The 17,149-nt window shown below is 70.5% G+C and overlaps 2 protein-coding genes across 3 annotated transcripts; both read right to left on the bottom strand.

Moving 5' to 3' along the window:
* Positions 1 to 1,356: 1,356 nt before the first annotated feature.
* On the bottom strand, positions 1,357 to 7,673 carry PGGHG (protein-glucosylgalactosylhydroxylysine glucosidase). 2 transcript variants are annotated; one of them, XM_045821140.1, is made up of 13 exons: positions 7,209 to 7,673; positions 6,519 to 6,785; positions 5,971 to 6,181; positions 5,460 to 5,895; positions 4,556 to 4,675; positions 4,096 to 4,227; positions 3,811 to 3,922; positions 3,336 to 3,629; positions 3,113 to 3,246; positions 2,914 to 3,009; positions 2,632 to 2,729; positions 2,346 to 2,557; positions 1,357 to 2,263 (listed from the first exon to the last, which is right to left on the bottom strand). In XM_045821140.1, the coding sequence occupies exons 2-13, from the start codon at positions 6,775 to 6,777 to the stop codon at positions 2,208 to 2,210; spliced, it is 2,160 nt and encodes a 719-aa protein (XP_045677096.1). In that variant the 5' UTR covers positions 6,778 to 6,785; positions 7,209 to 7,673; the 3' UTR covers positions 1,357 to 2,207. The 2 variants fall into 2 exon arrangements, with proteins under 2 accessions (XP_045677096.1, XP_045677097.1); XM_045821141.1 differs by having other exon boundaries at positions 3,336 to 3,472; positions 3,557 to 3,629; positions 6,519 to 7,669.
* A 1,616-nt stretch (positions 7,674 to 9,289) lies between these two features.
* Positions 9,290 to 16,013, bottom strand: NLRP6 (NLR family pyrin domain containing 6). Its single transcript, XM_045821089.1, has 8 exons — positions 15,825 to 16,013; positions 14,846 to 15,126; positions 14,547 to 14,585; positions 12,505 to 14,302; positions 11,908 to 12,000; positions 10,734 to 10,904; positions 10,466 to 10,633; positions 9,290 to 10,052 (listed from the first exon to the last, which is right to left on the bottom strand). Exons 1-8 carry the CDS (start codon positions 15,851 to 15,853, stop codon positions 9,914 to 9,916), a joined length of 2,718 nt encoding a protein of 905 aa, XP_045677045.1. The 5' UTR covers positions 15,854 to 16,013; the 3' UTR covers positions 9,290 to 9,913.
* Positions 16,014 to 17,149: the final 1,136 nt, after the last annotated feature.

Below are 17,149 nucleotides of genomic sequence, written 5' to 3'. Positions count from 1 at the left end.
GAGGATATTTTCTGAGCATCTTGGGTGCCATATGCGTGTCCTCACCTTCCCCCGCCTTGTGCACACCCTGGACCAGCGGTCCGGCCGGGGGGAGGGTACGAAACACATGCACACACCCTGTGTGGCCGGGGGGAGGTCCCCTGGGCTTCGCTGTGGGCAGGCCAATGACAGGGCAGGCTAATTGCAGGGGCCATAAGCACAGGGCAGCTCAGTGTTGTCAGCGCCCCACCCCGGGCCCCTCCGTCCCCAGGGAGCCCCCTTTGCCTGCCCACTCTGCCTGGGTTGGGGGCGGAGGTCTGTCGGCTGTCCTTGGAGTCCCCAAAGCCTCCCCCACCCTCGGTGACCCCAGCAGCTGGCCCCGCTGTCTCCAGTGTGGAGGCACAGAGCCCTGGCCCTAGCCCAGGGGTGTGGTGTGTGCTGGGCCGAGCCGGCACCAGGCCTGGGGATGGAGACACAGTGCTGTGCCAGGCACAGGTCCCACACTGGACCAGAGACCAGGGCTACGGACCAGTGTGTGGTCCAGGATGGAGACTGCCTGCCGACCCTGAGCTCCAGGTTTGGCTCAAGAAGGCGCCGACCTGCTGGACAGAGAGGCTGGGAGCGGGGGTCAGCCTGTGTGTGGCTGGGGGTGGGTCCCCAGCATGGGATGGGATGGGCTGGCGGTCAGGTGGGGGGTGAAGATTGTCCAGCCCATGCCCAGGTGCTGTGGCAGTGTGCGGTCAAGCCAAGTAGGGGGAAGGCCACTAGCACCTGGCTGTGTCCTGGGCAGGCTGAGGGACCCTGGTCCAGTGTGGGCCGCTGGCTGCCGTGGGCCCTCAGCCCAGCCCATGCACATTGCCGCCCGCTGTCCTTTCGAGGGTCGCCCTGCTGTCGACACAGGTGGCCACACACAGGTGGTATGCGCATGCAGCAGGACCACGCTGGGTCAGAGTGGCCCCCTGCCCTGGCTCCAGGGCTGCAGCCCTGGACCCCCTCAGCTGCTGTGGCAGACTTGCGGGGGCCTCACTGGGGAGGGAGAGCCTGTGAGCGCCCGAGGGCCCCGCCAAGGACCTCCGGCGCCGGTGCTGGCACGGGTGATGGGCTGCAGCTCGGCCGCCCCCTCGGAGGCCACTCCGTGCTGTGTGCTGCCCCTGCCCCGCCCTGCAGCCACAGACAGTCAGGCCTGGGATCCCCCTCGCCTCCCCCCACCCCTGCCCGCCGCAGTTCACCTGCTCAGTGTCTGCTTCTTGGAGAGCTGGGACCCCCCCACCGCTAGAACGCACGTGGCCACAGGGAGGAGAGTGGGGGGGCCGATGTCGGGACCCAGCCAGGAGCACCGAGCACCGAGCGAGCGAGTTCCCCACCTCGCGCCCACACTCCTCACAGCAGACAGGGCCTGTCCCGGCCCCGACTTTAATTGGGCAGCGCCCCCGAGAGGGCAGCCTGCCCGGGACGGGTGGGCCCAGGGCCACAGCTTTGAACCCATGCGCACTGGGCTCAGTCCTCCCAGCCCGTTGAAGAGAAGATACGGGGTCTTGCCCCACACCCGACTCGGCTGAGGAAGGGCGTGTGGTGGCCCGGCATCAAGGGCGGAGGACGCTGAGCCCCCACGACAGCCAGAGGGCGCCTGGGCCCGGGCAACATGGCCCTCGGTGCCGTCCGTGGGGCGGAGAGTCCTCTGGCGCGGCTGCGGGGGCCGTGTCCGAGAGATGCAGCAGGGCGAGTCCCCGCACGGCCCGCACCCTGCCTCTGCCTCTGCCTCTGCAGCAGGGTGCCCGTGCTCCCCACCCCTCCCGGGGGTCACGGCAGGTGCGGGCGTCAGCCCCAAGGAGCGGGCCGGACCTGCTGGCGCGGGAGGCCACGGGGAAGCCCCCCGTCTGTGGGGTATCAGCAGAGTCTTTCATGCAGGCCACAGAACCCAGACGTTGCCTGGAGCCCAGGAAGGTGGCTGCCAAGTGGAGGGAGGGAGGGAGGGTGGGTGTCGGACGGTGGGCTGGGACTGCGTCCATGAAGCGCGGGTGCAGCCCGCTGGGGGCCCTGCCCAGGAAGCACCCCAGAGGTGTCCCTGAAGCCCCCAGCACCGCTGGGGCAGGGGCAGGACCTCAGGGCCCGTGAGGGACTCTGTGGGTCCAGAGGGCCCAGGGGTCCCGGAGGGGCTGCGCTGGGCTCCAGTATCTGCAACGACCTCTCCCGGGGTTTCTTGGAGCAGGGCCTGCTGCCACCGTGTCTTACGAGACCGAACTTTGTATCCGGCCGGCACAGCAGGGGAAGGAGACCTTGTGTCCTGCGGGGAGAGGGGCCAGCCGAGGGTGAGGGCACGCACCTGGGGTCACGGGCCCTGGCGTGGGTCGGGGGCAGCGGCCTACCTGGGGGCAGGGGCAGCCGGTCCTGTGACGGCCACAGCTCCACCTCCAGCAGAGGCGCCCGGGGCCCCGCCCGGGCCCTGACCTCGACCGTCACGGAGTCCTCGGAGAAGGAGAAGTCTAGCTTGTTCCCCAGGTAGGAGACGCCAGAGACGCGCACGCCGGAGACCTCCGCCAGACACGTGGGGTCAAAGGTCAGGCCAGCCCCGGTGATCCTGGAGGGAGGCGGCTGCTCTGGGTGCTGGGCGGGCAGGGCGGGGGGCCGCCCCCTGCCAGTCGGCCTGCTCACCTGAACCCTGTGAACCCGAAGAGTGCCGCCTGCAGGAAGCCCCCCATGCCCGTGAGGAAGTTCACGGCCCCGGACCCGTCCGCATTCTCCGTCCACACCTGCAGGGTCAAGGTCGTCAGGGCCAGGGCCACCAGGACACAGGTCTCCTGAGGCCACCGTCCCTATCCCCGGAAGGTTGGGGGTGGGGGGAATGGCCAGGGCGGTGGCCCCCGAAGCTGGGCTCCCACCCCCGCCGCCCAGGGGACCCGAGGACGGGCCGGTGTGGCCGGGGGCGGGGCTGGCCTTGAAGGGCTCTGTGATGTTGGCGAAGCTCCTCTGCAGGAGGTCCCACGCCCGCCGGGGCTCCTTCAGCTCCATCCAGCCCACAGCAAACATGCCCTGGGGTCAGAGGTCAGAGGACGCGCTGAGGTGGGGTGCAGCGCACGGGGAGGGGAGGCTGAGGCGGGCGGGGCGGGGCCGTGGGGACCGCCACCCGTCTTACCCAGGTCATGGCGGGGCCCCGGGGAGACGTCACGGCCTCGTACACCTCCAGGTTGTTCCTGCGAACTTGAGGACTCACAGGGAAGGGGACGGGGTACCCCAGGAGCACGACATCTGCCTGCTTCACCTCCTCTCCTGGGGGGGGCACGGGAGCTGCTGACGAGGCAGCAGCCAGGGACTCGGGGTCGGGAAAGGGGCCTCAAAGGGGCCCCAGGTCCACTCACCGAGTTCATACCCGTCAAACTCGGGGTGGAAGTTCCGCGTCGGGTCAAAGGGCACCTTGATCTTATCAGCCACCTCCAGCCACCGGCGGGGGACGGGCTGACCCAGGTCCTGGGCCAGGGCGGCAGCAAAGCGCAGGCTGGGACAGAGGTGGGGAGAGGGGCTGCAGAACGGCTCGCCCGGCGGCCCCTGCGTGCGGGGCGGGGCGGGGCTGGGGTCTGACCTGCTCTGGGCCAGGACGTTGGTGTACACGGAGTTGGTGACTGCTGAGTGGTACTCGTCGGGGGGCATGACTCCTGGACGCCGAGGGTGGGACGGTGCTCAGTGCGGGGTCCCGGGGTCCCAGAGACCCGCCTGACACCACCGGCCAGTGCGGGCTGTTGGCCGCCGCAGGCACCGCAGGTCACACACGGAACCGAACGGAGAAGCGTCCCCCTGCCACGCCCCATGACCACCCGCCCTCCCCCACGCCCGCACCACTCAGGTGGTACTTCTCCTCTGTGGGGTTCCACTCGACTCGGCTGCACCAAAACTCCGCCACGGCACTGACCACGTCCCAGCCACCAGCCTCTCGGAAGAGCTGCAGGTCCTGGGGCGGGGGGCACAGGGCGGAGCGGGGCCGTGAGACCCCCAGTTCTGGCCCCCAGTGGTTGCTGCACTTCTCGCCAGTGCCCATCCGCTCCAGTGCCCTGGCCTGAAGGCCGGGCCGTGGACGGGCGGCCCCACGAGGCGGGCGCAGCTGGGCCCACGGCGACGGCTCACCTGGGTGCTGTGCTGGTACAGCTGGAAGGCCAGCGCCACGGCCCCGTTGACGTGGACTTCCTGGACCGCGTAAATGTCCTCCGGGCAGACCTCCAGGCCGGACACGGCGCTCTCCCAGGCGAACTTGGCCCCCTGACAGTTGGGGTGACTGTTCTCAGGGGGCCTGGCGGGGCGCAGCCCACACATTTCCCAGAGGGCGGAGGCGGGGGCACCACCTCCCTGGGTGCCCCTGGGGGCGCCTGTGGGCTCTGAGTGCCCACTGCCTGTCCCCTGTGTGGGCCTCGTGGCCTTTGCCCGGTTTCTGCTGTGTGCGTGCTGCCCCTGTGCAGGGCAGTGAGGGGCCCCAGCTGGGGCCCAGCCGGGCTGTAGCCCCGCCCCTACAATGCAGGCTGTGAGAAGGCAGGACGCCCTGGCCCCTCCGGGAAAGGGGCCCCGTGGGAGTGTGCTCAGGCCCCCTTACCTCGTAGCCCAGGTTCTGGGCATTGAGCAGGGCCCCACCCAGTGTCTGGATGCGGTACTGCAGGAGAGCCCTGGCGGCCTCCGGCTGGAACAGGAGGACATTCGGGAACATCCAGAGATCCTGAGGGCACAGCCAAAGGGTCCCTCGTCCTGGAGCTCTGCTGGCCTTCTCCCCCACACTTGTTCTGCCCTGGCGGGCCCCAGAGACAGCCAGCACCTTGCCGCCGCTGGGCCTGCCCACCACACTCACCCGCCCTTCTACAGCTCAGACCCCCGGGTCCCCACCCCAGCGCTTCGCCTCCCCCGTGGGCATCTGGGCCTGGCCTGCCGCTCAGGCCAGAAGCCGGGTGTGGGCAGCCTGGAGGGGAAGCTGCCCCGCAGGGAACGGCTCAGCCTCCCCCAGCCCTGCAGCGACGTGGGGGCCACAGCCCCCGCTCTCTGGACCCCCCCATGTCCACCGGTCACCAAGCCCCAGCTGCTCCTCGCCCCCCTCCATCCACGCTCCCTCAGCTGCTGCGAGAGCCTTTCCAGGACACACACCTGCCCGTGCCGCTCAGTGTCCACGGCTCCTGCAGCCGCCTCTCCCACTGCCCTTCCTGCCCCTGTGAGCGCCCCCCCGCCCCCCGCCCCGGCCAGACGCCATGCACCCTCCCGGCTCTGGGACTTCGTGCCCCCGGTCCCCTTGCCTGAGTCACTTTTCCATCAAGTGCCCACACATCCTTGTCTGAGACACCACCTCCTCCGGGAAGCCTTCCCTTCTGCCTTGGCCCCCAGGCTCCCCCAAGCACAGCCCTGCCCCAGGCGGGCAGAGGCAGCAGCATGCTTGTGCCCTTGGCCACAGGACCCTCTATGCCCGTGTGCCGCCCACCCTGTGGCAGGTGCGAGTTGGGGTGGGCGGTGCGCACCTGGTCCCAGAACACGTGGCCCCAGTAGCATTCCTCGCGGCTCCCGTTGGAGAGCCCCCCGGGGCTGAGTCCGTGGCAGGCCTGTCCTGGGGCCCCGGGCTCAGGCAGGGCACTGAGCAGGTAGTATAGGGCGCCTCGCAGGGCCTGGCGCAGGGGGAGGGGCCCCACCACATCCAGGCCACAGCTGTCCCAGAGCCGGGCCCAGGCCTGGGCGTGGACGGCGTACAGGGTGCCGCTGGCCTGCAGCTGCAGCGCCTCAGCGAGGCAGGCCTGGGCCTCGGCCTGGCTGCCGCCCACCACGGCCAGGAACTCCCAGGTCCCGTGCTGCTGGCCCTCCCCCAGGGTCAGGGCCGGGGGCGCTGGTGTCCACAGCATGTGCACCTCCTGCCGCGGCGCCCCCGGGTGCTCAGGAGTGAGCGTGTGACCGTACAGGTACCTGCGGGAGCACGGCTGTGTCTCAGGGACAGGCTTCCCCCCGGGCCCCCTGGCGGCCCCCCGGGGCCCTCCTCACCGTGCTCCCCGGAAGTCAGGCCCCAGATGCAGGGCCAAGTCCGGGCTTTCTGGGGAGAAGGCGGACCGCAGCATCACAGTGATGGGCTGGCCCCCGGGGCCCAGGCGGGCGAGGGACACGCCGCAGGCCAGCACGTGCGGCAGCGTGCGGTGGGCATAGATGCGCTGGGAGGCCCGGAAGCTGGGCCCCTCCAGGGTGTGCAGAAAGGAGCCTGGGGGGGTGGGGGGCGGGGGGGGACAGGCAAGTGGCGGGCCTGCCCCACTGAGGGCCAGCGAGCACAGTCACTAGCTCCTGGCCTTCCTGCGCTGGAAGTGGCGTCCACCTCCCCCCAGTGAGGGGGACCCCCCTCTGCAGCCCACCTGCCCTGGACAGGACATGGCAGCCGTGCCGGGACCGCAGGCCAGGTCAGACCAGGAGCCCCACCCCCGGCTCTCCTTTCCCTGGGCGGGGCAGGCCGAGTCAGGCATGCCAGAGAGAGGTTCCTATGCCCCCACCCCCGCTAACCTGGAACAGTGGCTGGGGATGGGGCCCGGTCAGGCGGCGGCTACCTGTGTTAGTGTCCAGGACGAAGGTTGTGGTCAGCTGCTCTCCTGTCCCCTCGGGGGCCTCCAGCTGGATATTGAGGGGACTGGGCAGGACGGCTCGGTGCGTGTCCCCCAAGGCCCCATTGTATATGCCACTCACGTGCAGTGTGTCGTGGTAGACACGCGTGCCCAAGTAGGCGTTGGTCACACTGGCCCAGAGCCGGCGGTCACTGGGCAGAGAGTGGGCAGTGAACAGGGTGGGGTCTTCACCTGCGTCCGCCATGGAAAGGCCTGGAAAAGGGTGGGGTCGGGGACCTCCAACTGGCTGGGTCTCTGTCTTCCGAGGCTGCTAACCCAAAGCCCCCTCCTCGGAGCTGGGCCGATGCCCCCAACAGATGGTGGGAGGAGTGTGGACCCACCAGCCCCGGTTCTCAGAGCCCCGACTTTGCAGCTGCCCCAGGAAAAGCCCTGGACCCCTCACGCTGATCTCCAGGGACCCAGCTGAGTCCCCAGACTCCGGCCGACCAACGGGCCCTTTTCAAGCCGCACCCCCAGAACCCCGCCCCGCGCATGGAAGTGAAAGTGAGGAGGCTTCCGCCCGGAACCCTGCTCCTCAAGGCAGCGGGGTGGGGTGCAGGGAGTGCCGTCCCGGGTGCTGGGAGCGAGGGGCCAGGCTGGAGCCCTATCAGGGGTCGCCGCTGTCTCCGGGCTCACCGCAGCCCTGCCCAGTCGCTCGGCTTTAGCCGGGCGGGCGCTGCCGCTCCGGGACCCAAGGGCCAGGTCGCCTGTGGCTGCCTTTTCGGCCGGAAGGCCCCTCAGTCCCCGCCCCCGGGGCAGCCCAGGGAGGGCGGGACTGGCCGGCGGTCCCCGCCCTCGGGGTGGCCCTGGGCGGGCGGGCCGCTGGGCCGAGGCCCCGCTCGGGCTGGAGGCGGGGCTGCAGGGCGGTGGGTGGGGCTGCACCCAGTCCCCACCCAAGGCTGCGGCCCGTCTGCGGCCCGGGCGCGACGGGTGCGGAGATGGGGCTCCAGGGAGCCTGCGAGAGGAACACAGTGTCAGCTCCGCCCTCGAACACTTCTCCCAGGTTGAACCCTAGACGTGCGGGGGCCTCTCGCGGTGCTGTCCTCCCCCCGCCCGCCCTCTAGGGGGCGTCCAGGCGTCCTCCTGCACAGGCGTCCTTCTCGCTCCCAGGCGTCCGCTCCCGGCTCCGAGCAGCCTCTGCTCTCGGCCTCCCTCTCCCGCCCGCCCCCTGGGCTCCCGGGCTCCGCCCCCCGCCCCCCGCCCCCCGCCCCCCCGCGCCCGTCCGTCCGGTCCTGTGAGCCTAGTGAGGCAGGCGCTCTGAGCCCTCAGCCGGGCGGAGACACCCAGATGCAACAGGTCCCCGAAACCGCTCTTCCCGCCACCTCCCCCAGCACAGGCCAAGGCCACACTGCTGACGCAGCTGCCCTGGCCACCTGTGTCCCTCCACGCGTGTCCACCCACGAGGCCCCCCGTCCAGGCCGGCCCGCCCTCCCTGTCCCCTGCCCTGTGGCCCCCTGGGCTGGCGCACCCCACGCTTCTTGCGCCTGCCCTGCCCTTCCTCCCCAGCAGTGCTGAGGTCAGGCCACCCCTTCTACTCCGGAGCGCGCCGTGGCGCCCCCTCGCCAGGGGGAAAAGGCACCCAGGCCCCCTCCCCGACCGACCGCACTCCGCAAGCTGGCTCCCTCCTGCCTCTGGGGCATCCAGACTTGCTGAGCACGCTCCCCGCTGCGGACTGAATGGGTGTGTCCCCCGAATTTGTCCGTCCGCTGACGTCTAATCTGCAGCGGTCGGCGTGTGGGGGTGGGGCCTCTCGGGAGCCTTCGGGTCAAGAACCGCCAAGAATGGGACACGTGCCCTTGGAAGAGGCTGGGGAGCAGGCAAGACCCCTGCGACCTGAAGACGACTCGAGGACAGCCCCCTGCGGCCAGAAACAGGGTCCTGACCAGACCCCGAGTGGACGGCACCTCGACCTTGGACTTCGCAGCCTCCAGGACTGTGGGGAATAAAGCCCCGTGGCCCGTGCCCCGCCAGAGTCTGTGTTTTGCCACAGCAGCCCCAGCGCACAGAGATGCGCCCTTCGCGGCCTGGGCGCCAGCCCGCTTGTCCGTGGCCGGGAACACTCTCTCGGGGTGTCCTGGGGGCCCCTGTCCCCCTTAGGCTTCCCCAGGCCCCTCCAGTCACAGGAGACCCTCCTCCTCCCTCCTGTGCCTTTGCTCTGCATTCCTCGCTGCCACCGCGCTGGCCGGCCCCGGCTGCGCGGGTTTGCTGCCTGTCCTCCTGCCCGAAGGCCAGCGCCGGGGGATGGGGGTTTTGTCTGGCGTGGGTGGGGAACCAGTGACCGGGTGTGAGAGGGACTGGGCGGGGGCGGGCCCCCTGGGGAGTGGGGCAGAGGACGCCGGAGGACCTGAGAGCTGTCCACTGCTGGCCTGCCCCCCGAGCCTCAGGGCTTCCTGCTGCCGGCCGCCCCCTCGGGTCTCGGTTCTCCTGCCCCCGAAATGGGGGCTTGGGCCCCGCCCCTCGAGGATGGGTCAGACACCACGGGAGGCAGAACCCAGCACAATGGGAGCCGACAGATAAGGGCAGACAAGGCCGCCCTGGCTGGCACGGCTCCGTGGGTGGAGCCGGACCAAAGGGTTGCGGGCTCCGTTCCCAGTCGGGACACACGCCTGGGCTGCGGGCCGGGTCCCTGGTAGGGGGCCCGAGAGAGGCAAACTCACACTGATGTTTTACTCCCTCTCTCCCACCCTCTCTAAAAAAAGTAAACACAATCCTAAAAATAATGCAAAGGAGACTTTATCTTCAACGGACACCGCCTGACCCCATGCCCTCCCAGAGTTGGGCCGCCGCCCTCTCCACTCTGGCCTGGCCTTGGTTCCGGAAGGCCTCCCGCAGCCCGTGGGCCCCGCGGGCCCAGCCCTGCCGCCTCGGGGACGGCTTCCCTCCTGCTGCCAAGACCCCAGCTCCAGGGGAGGCACGGCGACCGGCCGCCTTCTGCTCGAGGGGCAGCCCCTGCCTGAGCCTCAGTGGCCGGGGACAGAACCGTGGGTCCGTGGGGCTGGTACCGCAGACGGCGACAGCGTCGGTGCGGGTGTCACTCCGTGCCCAGCACACAGGGAAAGGTCCACCCAGGGCAGGTACTCAGTCCCTGGGGGTCTCGGCACTGTGACTGCTGCCAGGGACACCGGCAGGGGGGTGGCTGCAGGGCCCCAGCAGGGGGAGTGGGTGGGGACAACGTGGAGGTGAGGGGAGGAGTGGTCGTCTCCGACCGTCCCCAGGGCGTGCCCTGCACCCCATCCAGGACCATGAGAGGGACCCTGTCCATCTGGGTTTCCCCTCAGCACGGAGAGACTGACTTCGTAGGGCTGGCGGCAGCCCTCCTGGCCGCGCTGGCCTTCGGGGCCTCAGAAGGCTGTGCTGTATCCCTTGGAAGGCTCAGGGTGGCTGTCCAGCGCTGGGTGTGTGATGACCAGGCCTGGCTTCGCTGTCCTCACAGCCCGCAGCTCCTCCAGCGACTGCTCACCCAGCTCCACGGAGGTCAGACTGCAGCCATGGACACAGGACGAGGGGGGCGTTGGTTGGGAGGGAAGAGGAGTCCCAGGTGGGGGTAGGTGGTGTCAGGAGAGCAACAGGGGGCAGCCACGGTGCACGGTGACAGCAGGTGGCCAGTCAGGGGCCGCTGGAGGCTGGGCAGAGGGGTGGGAGCTGGGAGCCAAGTCTTTGGGGAGCGAGAGGGTGCTGGCTCATCGAGCCAGACTGGCCACGGGCACCAGACCCCACGTGGACATTTGGTCTGGCGGAGTGTCTAGGTAAGGGCTGGGCCAGGGCTTTGGAGGCTGTGTCTCCAGACACTCAGGGGGACCCTGGGAGGGGCTCTTCTCCAAAGTCGAGGGGAAGCCCCCAGGTGCCCACCCCGACCTGGGCTTCAGAGGTGTGTCCCCACACCCTTCCTGCACCTGAGGGTCTGCAGGCGGCATCCTGGGTGCTGCAGGGCCGCACACAGGTAGGTCACCATGGGCTCCGACAGCTGGCAGCCGCTAAGATCCAGGGTGGTCAGCGCGGGGCTGTGCCGGAGCAGGGCGACCACGTGCTGGAGGGCTTCCTGGAGGCCGGGCTGCTGCAGCCTGGGGGACGGTTGAGCTCAGGAGCCGCTGGGGGGGGGCGCCCCGCCCCGCCCTGCCCCGCCCCGCCCCCTCCCTAAGCCCCTCTCAGACCCGGCCTCACCTGAGTGTCTGCACCCGGCACCTGGGCCAAGCCAGGCCGTCGCTCAGCACGCGCAGGCCCTCCTCGCTGAGCCCGCTGTGGAGGAGGCTCAGCTCGGTCAGGGCGGGGGCCAGCCTCAGGGCCTGGGACAGGTCTCGGCAGGCCGAGTCTGGGAGTCTGCAGCGGGACAGCCTGGGGGCCGGGAGCACAGGGTCTGTCTCAGGCCCCTCCGCCGCCACACGGCACCCCCGCTGGCAGCACGGCCTCCCTGCCCCCGTCCCCGCGGGGTCCCTGGGGGCAGGGCCGCACGCCAGGCTCCCCCGGGACACCCTGGCGCGCGAGCGTCAGGAGGAGCCCACGCAGACCCTCCCCCACCGCCGCGCGTCACCTCCACGCACTCGTCCCCCTGGTCAGGGCGACCCTAGTTGGGCGGCCTGGTGCCCAGCGGCCAGGCAGGGAGTGGCTTCTGCTCCTTCTGCCGCTCTGAGCAAACGCTGTGGGGCAGGTGTGCCGGCCGATCGCCGCTGGGGTCCCCGTGTGTGCTCACTGGAAACACCCCGTTTGAGCGGAGCTGCCGCGTCCCGTGACACACGGACCGCCCTCCCCATCCGGCCGGGTGCCCGCTGGCTCCCAGGGCGCCCCGGCTCGCCTGCCGGGTGCCCACCGACAGGGAACGCCAGGACGCACTGAGCGCCGTGCTGGGGACCTGGCTGACGCGACGCTCCCGGCAGCCCTCTGGGGCCGACCTCCGGCTCTGTTTCCCGCTGGGGGGCGGGGGGGCTGAAGCTTGGACGGACTGGCCTGCCCAAGGGGGCAGAGCACAGCCTGGCCTCCTCTGCTGCCCCCGAGGGTCCAGAGGGGCCGCCCAGCAGTTGCACAAGGTGCAGGGCAGCCCCCCTGGGATGGGAGACACACTCCCCCCATTCCCCCCACCCCAGTGCTCAGCGGCTCCCTGCGTCTGGCTGGAGCCTGGCCAACCCCCTTCCTAACCAGCACCTGAGCCCGTGGGGGACCCGGCCCCTCCGCTCTTCTGCCCCCCGTGGCCAGAGCCTGTGGACCTCGGGGCAGGAGACCAGGGGCTCCAGGCCCTCGGCTGTCTCCTCAGCCCTTCCCAGACGGGGACACACCTCTGTCCTCCCCAGGGCACCCTGCTCTGTGTCCCTTCCGGGGAGGGGCTGGCGGCGTGGTCACTCACGTCAGGCTGGTCAGGCCGCACTGCTGGTCAGTCAGGGCCTCGCAGAGCGGGTGCAGTGAGGACGGCTGGGGTTTTCTCGTGCTGCCTTGAGAACTGCGGGGGGAGAGAGAGGTGAAGCCGCGGCCCCTCCCAGCCCCTCCCCGCTCCCCGTGGTCCTCAGGTGTCTGGCCTGCCTGCGTCCTCACCCCAAGCCCAAAGTGAGCCCTCTCACCCGCGGCCCCACGTGCCTCGCCGCTGCCGCCTGCCGGGCGGGGCTGTGGGGCCCGGTCACCCGCGTTCCCAGTGGGGGGCCAAGCGGGCCCCTGCCACGGCGCCCCCGCCCCTGTCAGGGCCCTGACGCCTGTTCTCTCAGCAGATGCTGAGCTGCGGGTGGGGCCTGGGTGCCAGACACAAGGACCCCGGCCTCGCCCTGGGGTCGCGGAGGGTCTGGTGAAGGAGACAGGCGCGGGCAGCCGTCCTGACACACAGTGCACTTGGGGGTGGGCGTGGGGTGGGGGAGAGCAGGCTCCCCACGCCCAGACAGGTCTTGGGGTGGGCAGGCGGTGAGGCCCCGCACACCGCGCGGGCCCGGGAGAGGGACCCGTCCCCGAGACTCACGAGCCGCCGCTCAGGCTGTTCTGCAGCCGCTTCACCAGGTTCTTCTTCTTCTTCTTCTTCTGCGGGGCGGGCAGCGCGCAGCTCACCAGCCGCAGCGCCTGTCCGGCCGGGCAGCATCGCAAGCAGTAGCTCAGGACAGCCAGGTCCATGCGGCTCAAGCGCAGGTGCTCCAGCGCCAGCTCTGGGTGGCCGCGCAGGGCCTGGTGCACGAAGGCGCTCTCCTGCGTCTCATACAGGCAGTACAGCAGCGCCATCGAGAAGTTGAACGCGCCCCCTTCCTCCTCGTCCTCCTCCTCGTCCTCCTCCTCCTCCGACTTGGACTCTGACCTCTCAGGGCCCTCCAGCAAGTTGGCGTCCTCGGCCCCCTCTGGCAACACCCTAGGGCGACGCTGGCCCTGCTCCTGCACCCACGCCAGCACGTCCTGCTTCAGGCGCTCCGAAACCACGCAGCCGAAGTGGCGCTCGAGGTCGCGCGTCCTCTCCGCACTCAGCAGTCCGAAGAGGAAGCGCGTCGTGAGCGCCAGGTGGTGGCGCAGCGCCGGGTCGCCCCGCAGAAGCTCTGCTACTCCGCCCGCCGGCGCCCCGGGCGGCCCCTCCCCCTCCTCCAGCACGTAGGAGAGCGCCGCGAAGAACTCCTGGAAGCTCTGGTCGATGAACTGGTAGCTGACCTCGGCCTGGAGCACGCCGGGCAGCTCTTTCTTGCTGAGAAACAGCGTCTGCACCTTGGAGCCACGAAGCTGCAGCCTTTCCAGATCCTTCTCCGTGAAATGCGCCCTGCGCCCCAGAACGCCTTCGCGGGCCAGGCGGCACAGCTTGCGCAGCTCTCCTTGCAGCCCGGACCGGTCCGCGGCGGGCTCCGGGCTGAGGACGCTGACGATGAAAAGCAGGTACACGGACGTGGTCGTCTTGGAGGTGCGCGACAGGTCCTGGCCGAGCTCCAGCTGCTGGCGCAGAACCGTGCACACGATCCAGCACACGAAGGGCACGAAGCACAGCGCGAACAGCGTCTCGTTCTCTTTCACGAAGCGGTAGGCGCGCTCCGCCTTCCAGTCGTCCTGGAAGTACTTGTAGAAGTACTTCTTCTTGTCCTTGTCGGAGAAGCCGCGCACCTCGGCGCACTGCGGCGAGCACAGGCGGCCCTGCAGCCTGCCCGGGTCGGCGGTGCGCGTGGTCACCAGCAGGCGGGCCTGGGGCAGGAGCGCCTTGCTCAGGAGACCGCCCAGGACCCGCGCGCCGCCTGCGGCCTCGAAGGGGTCGGTGCAGGGCGCGGTCTCCGCCAGCCCGGACGCCGGCAGCTCATCCGCGCCGTCCAGGATGAAGAGCAGCCTCTCCGACTTCTGGAGCATCTGCCGCACCGGGGCGCTGCGGTCCGGGCACTGGTCCAGGATCAGGTCGGCCAGGCTGCACGTGCCGGGCCGCTCCAGCAGCTCCGCGCAGGGCAGGAAGAAGGCGAAGTCCACCTTGCCCTGGTACAGCTTGCCCGCCGCCCAGTCGTACAGGATTTTCTTGGCGGCCATGGTCTTGCCGATGCCCGCCGGTCCCTGCAGCACCACGGTCAGCGGCCGCTGGCCCTCCTCGTCGCGGCTGAACAGGCGGTTGAAGGTGTGGGTGTCTGAGCGCCGGGCGCGCTCCGGCTCCGGCTCCTCCGCGGGCCCCGCGGCCTCGCACTCCGGGGCGGCGCTCTCGGGCGCGATGAGCAGCTTGGTGAAGCGCTTGGAGATCTTCACCGAGCGGGCGTTCCTCTCCTTCACCTTGGCGTGCTGCCGCAGCACGTGCTCACGGTACTTCTTCTTGTACTCTGGGGGCGGGGGGGGGGCGGGGCCGGGGATGGGGCGGGCTGCGTCAGCGGACCCCCGGTGCCCGCTGCGCTCCCCACCCGGCTCCAGGCTCGACTTCCCAGGCTGCGCCACGACCCCCCAGCCCGCTGGCCCTCCCGCACCCGCTGCTCTCTGGGAGCAGCTGTTGGGGCCAGACTGGCTGGAAGGCACCTGTGTTCCAGCCCAGGACAGCCCAGGGCCTGCGCCTCCCACGCGGAGACCTACCGGACACGGAGAGCTGCGCCGCGGAGCTGGGGCCGAGCCCTGAAAGAAAGGCCTGCCGTGAGGCCACGGGCACTCGCGGGGGGGGGGAGGCAGGGGCGCAATGGGGGGTCGTGGCCACCCCCAGGGGCACCCGGGGATCCCAGCCTCGGTCCCGGGAACCTGTGGCCGAAGCCTGCGCGGGCGAGGGGTGCGCCCGGCTTTCCTGGGGAAGTGGAAAGGAGGGCGGCTGCGTGCCGGACTCCGCCCAGATGGCAGGGAATGGAGGGGCAGGCACTCGGCGACCCCCGCCCCGCGCTCACGCTGCAGCCGCTGCTCCTTGAGCCAAGCCGCGACGTCGCGCGCGTCCGCCCTCTTCAGGGTCTTGCGGGCCACGTCCAGCGCGGGCTCCGGCCCGTAGAACTGGGTCAGCTGGTCGGCGAGGTCCACGGCGTCCGCCCGCTCCAAACGGCCCCACGGGATGCTGCGGCCGTCCGCCGGCGCGTCCCGCAGCTTGTGCCGGAAGCGCTTCAGCTGCTCCTGGCTGAGGTCCTCCAGCGCAGCGAGAAGCAGCTCGCGGGCCGCAGCGGCGCGGGGCTGCGCGCTGCGGGCAAGCGGGCGGGCGGGCGGATCAGCACGTGGGCCCCGGCCGGAAACCCCCCCCACCCGGCCGCACCCCTGACCCGGAGCCCCGGTGCCCACGATGGGCAGGGACTCAGGCGCGCGGGGGTCTCCCCAGGTGGCTCCAGGCCGACACTGTGCCCGGAGGAGAGTCCTCCCCTCCCAGGACCCAGGTGGGGTTTTGCTCCCAGGCGTTCCCACACTTTGCCTGTGAAGGTGTCCTGGCCTGGTGGTGAGGTGGGTGCACTCCAGGGTGGGCACCGGCCACTTAGGGGTGCCTCTCTGCTTCCCTCCTCCCCTCCCCGCGCGCGGTGACTTTCACAGGTCTGGCCTGGCCAGGCCAGACGCCCCGCCGAGGTGGTGAGGAAGGCTGTGCCCTCTGCCTCCCTGCCCTCCCCCCTCCCCCGGGGCCTGGGGCGGCACAGGCTGTGTTCCTGACTCCCAACCGCACCGCACCCACCCCCAGCCCGGATCCTTGTGCCCAGGTCGGCGGGGTCTGCGTCTGAGCACCCAGTGGGAACAGGCCCTGGGAGGGTCTGTTCCTAGAGTCCGGAGCCTGGGGCCCTGGGGGAGGGTGTGGGTAGGGGCTGTGGAGCCCCGGGAGCCAGCAGGGTGAGGCCCCTGACCCAGAGACCCAGACCGGCCAGTTCCCGAGTGGCTGCTCCGAGGGGCCGCACTCACCTGGAGCGGGGAGCCTCCGGCTCCTCCATGGCCACTGGCCCCCAGGTCCAGGTGACCCCTCAGCACCGTGACTCGAGCCAAGCGCTAAGGGGGCCGTCCAGCCCCGTCCATGCCCCAGGCCCCGGGGCTTTAGCTTGGCCGGTGCTCAGCCCCCGCACACCTGTGTGCCGCCGGCCTCCTTCAGAGCTCTGCCCGGTGACCTTTGAGCCTCTCCGCCCTTTTATTCGGTTACTGTTCCCCAAGGACCCGTAGGGTGTGGCAGTGAGGCTTGGCTGTGAGCAGGTAACTGTGCAGATCAGGGTGGACTGCATGGAGGAGGTGGCTGGCTCGGAGCTAGGTTGAATCCTGAAGGCAGGGCGGAGGAAGGGCTTCCGCAGTGGAGGGGGACAGAACAGAGAGGGGGCTGGCAGGGTTTCCAGGGAGAGGAAGGCTGCCCCGGGGGCCAGGAGACAATGGGACAGGGAGGACCCTGGCTTCCTCCTTGAGCCTCCTTGAGCCTCCAGCCAGCCCACCAGGCCCGGGCATGCTGATGGGGAGCGGCCTGGGTGTGCGGAGGGTGTGGGGCTGGTGGGGACCCCATGGGGCCATGTGAGTGTGGGGCTCTCCTGCCGGTGCCCGCCTGTGTGCGCACGTCAGTGCCTGTGTGGCCGTGCCGGGGGCTGGCTCCGTGTCTGGGGGCGGCGGGGGGCCCTCACTCTGGCCCCTGGGAATGTTTCCTTCCTCCCCTGTCACAGGGACTTCGCCGATGAGACTAAATTCAAGATCTTGAGGCGGCCTGACTGTCCCGGGCCATCCCGGTGGGCCCTGCGCGTCCTCGGGCCTCACAGAGGGAGGGGGCAAAGTGACGGGCGGGGAGGCTGCTGGCTTCCCTTCCGGAAGAAGGGCCCCCGGAAGAAGGAGCTGAGAAAGGCCCGCTCTCCCCAGAGCCTCTGGGGAAAGTGCGGCCGGGCCCCGCCCGGGTCCCCGCCCAGCGAAACGCGCTGTGGACTCCTGACCTCCGGGCTGGGGCGGAAGAAACGTGGGCTGGTTGAAGCTGCTGCACTTGCAGTTCCAGCAGCCACGGAGCGGAGCCAGGGTGTGCGAGAGCACGTGTGAGAGAGCGTGTGTGTGTGCGCGCGAGAGAGAGTGCACGTGTGCGAGAGCGCTGGACCGCGCGCATCTGCAGGACGGGTGCCTGCCTGCGGGGCCGCTGCCTTCCTGGCCCCGTCGCCTGCAGGCCCCAGGTCCCCCCCGCGATCCGTCCTGCTTCCGCCAGGACTTGGGGCAGAACCGAGTCCTGGGCGTCTCTGTCCCGCTGCCCCGCCACAGGAAGGGGCCTGAACAGG

The sequence above is a fragment of the Phyllostomus hastatus genome, unplaced genomic scaffold (assembly GCF_019186645.2).
Source record: "Phyllostomus hastatus isolate PE091 unplaced genomic scaffold, TTU_PhHast_1.1 phas_scaffold_443, whole genome shotgun sequence".
Classification (NCBI taxonomy): domain Eukaryota; kingdom Metazoa; phylum Chordata; class Mammalia; order Chiroptera; family Phyllostomidae; genus Phyllostomus; species Phyllostomus hastatus.
This window is presented reverse-complemented; position numbering and strand designations above follow the sequence as displayed.

What these genes read in the sequence shown, in the direction of transcription:
- PGGHG (XM_045821140.1), bottom strand. Translation starts at nt 6,777, where the DNA reads ATGGCGGACGCAGGTGAAGACCCCACCCTGTTCACTGCCCACTCTCTG. An exon ending in CCTGACTTCCGGGGAGCACG is followed by an intron (nt 5,896 to 5,970) that starts GTGAGGAGGGCC and finishes GTGCTCCCGCAG; the next exon opens with GTACCTGTACGGTCACACGC. An exon ending in GTTTGACGGGTATGAACTCG is followed by an intron (nt 3,247 to 3,335) that starts GTGAGTGGACCT and finishes TGCCCCCCCCAG; the next exon opens with GAGAGGAGGTGAAGCAGGCA.
- NLRP6 (XM_045821089.1), bottom strand. Translation starts at nt 15,853, where the DNA reads ATGGAGGAGCCGGAGGCTCCCCGCTCCAG. An exon ending in AACAGCCTGAGCGGCGGCTC is followed by an intron (nt 12,001 to 12,504) that starts GTGAGTCTCGGG and finishes CTCCCCCCGCAG; the next exon opens with TTCTCAAGGCAGCACGAGAA. An exon ending in TGCCGCCTGCAGACCCTCAG is followed by an intron (nt 10,053 to 10,465) that starts GTGCAGGAAGGG and finishes CCATGGCTGCAG; the next exon opens with TCTGACCTCCGTGGAGCTGG.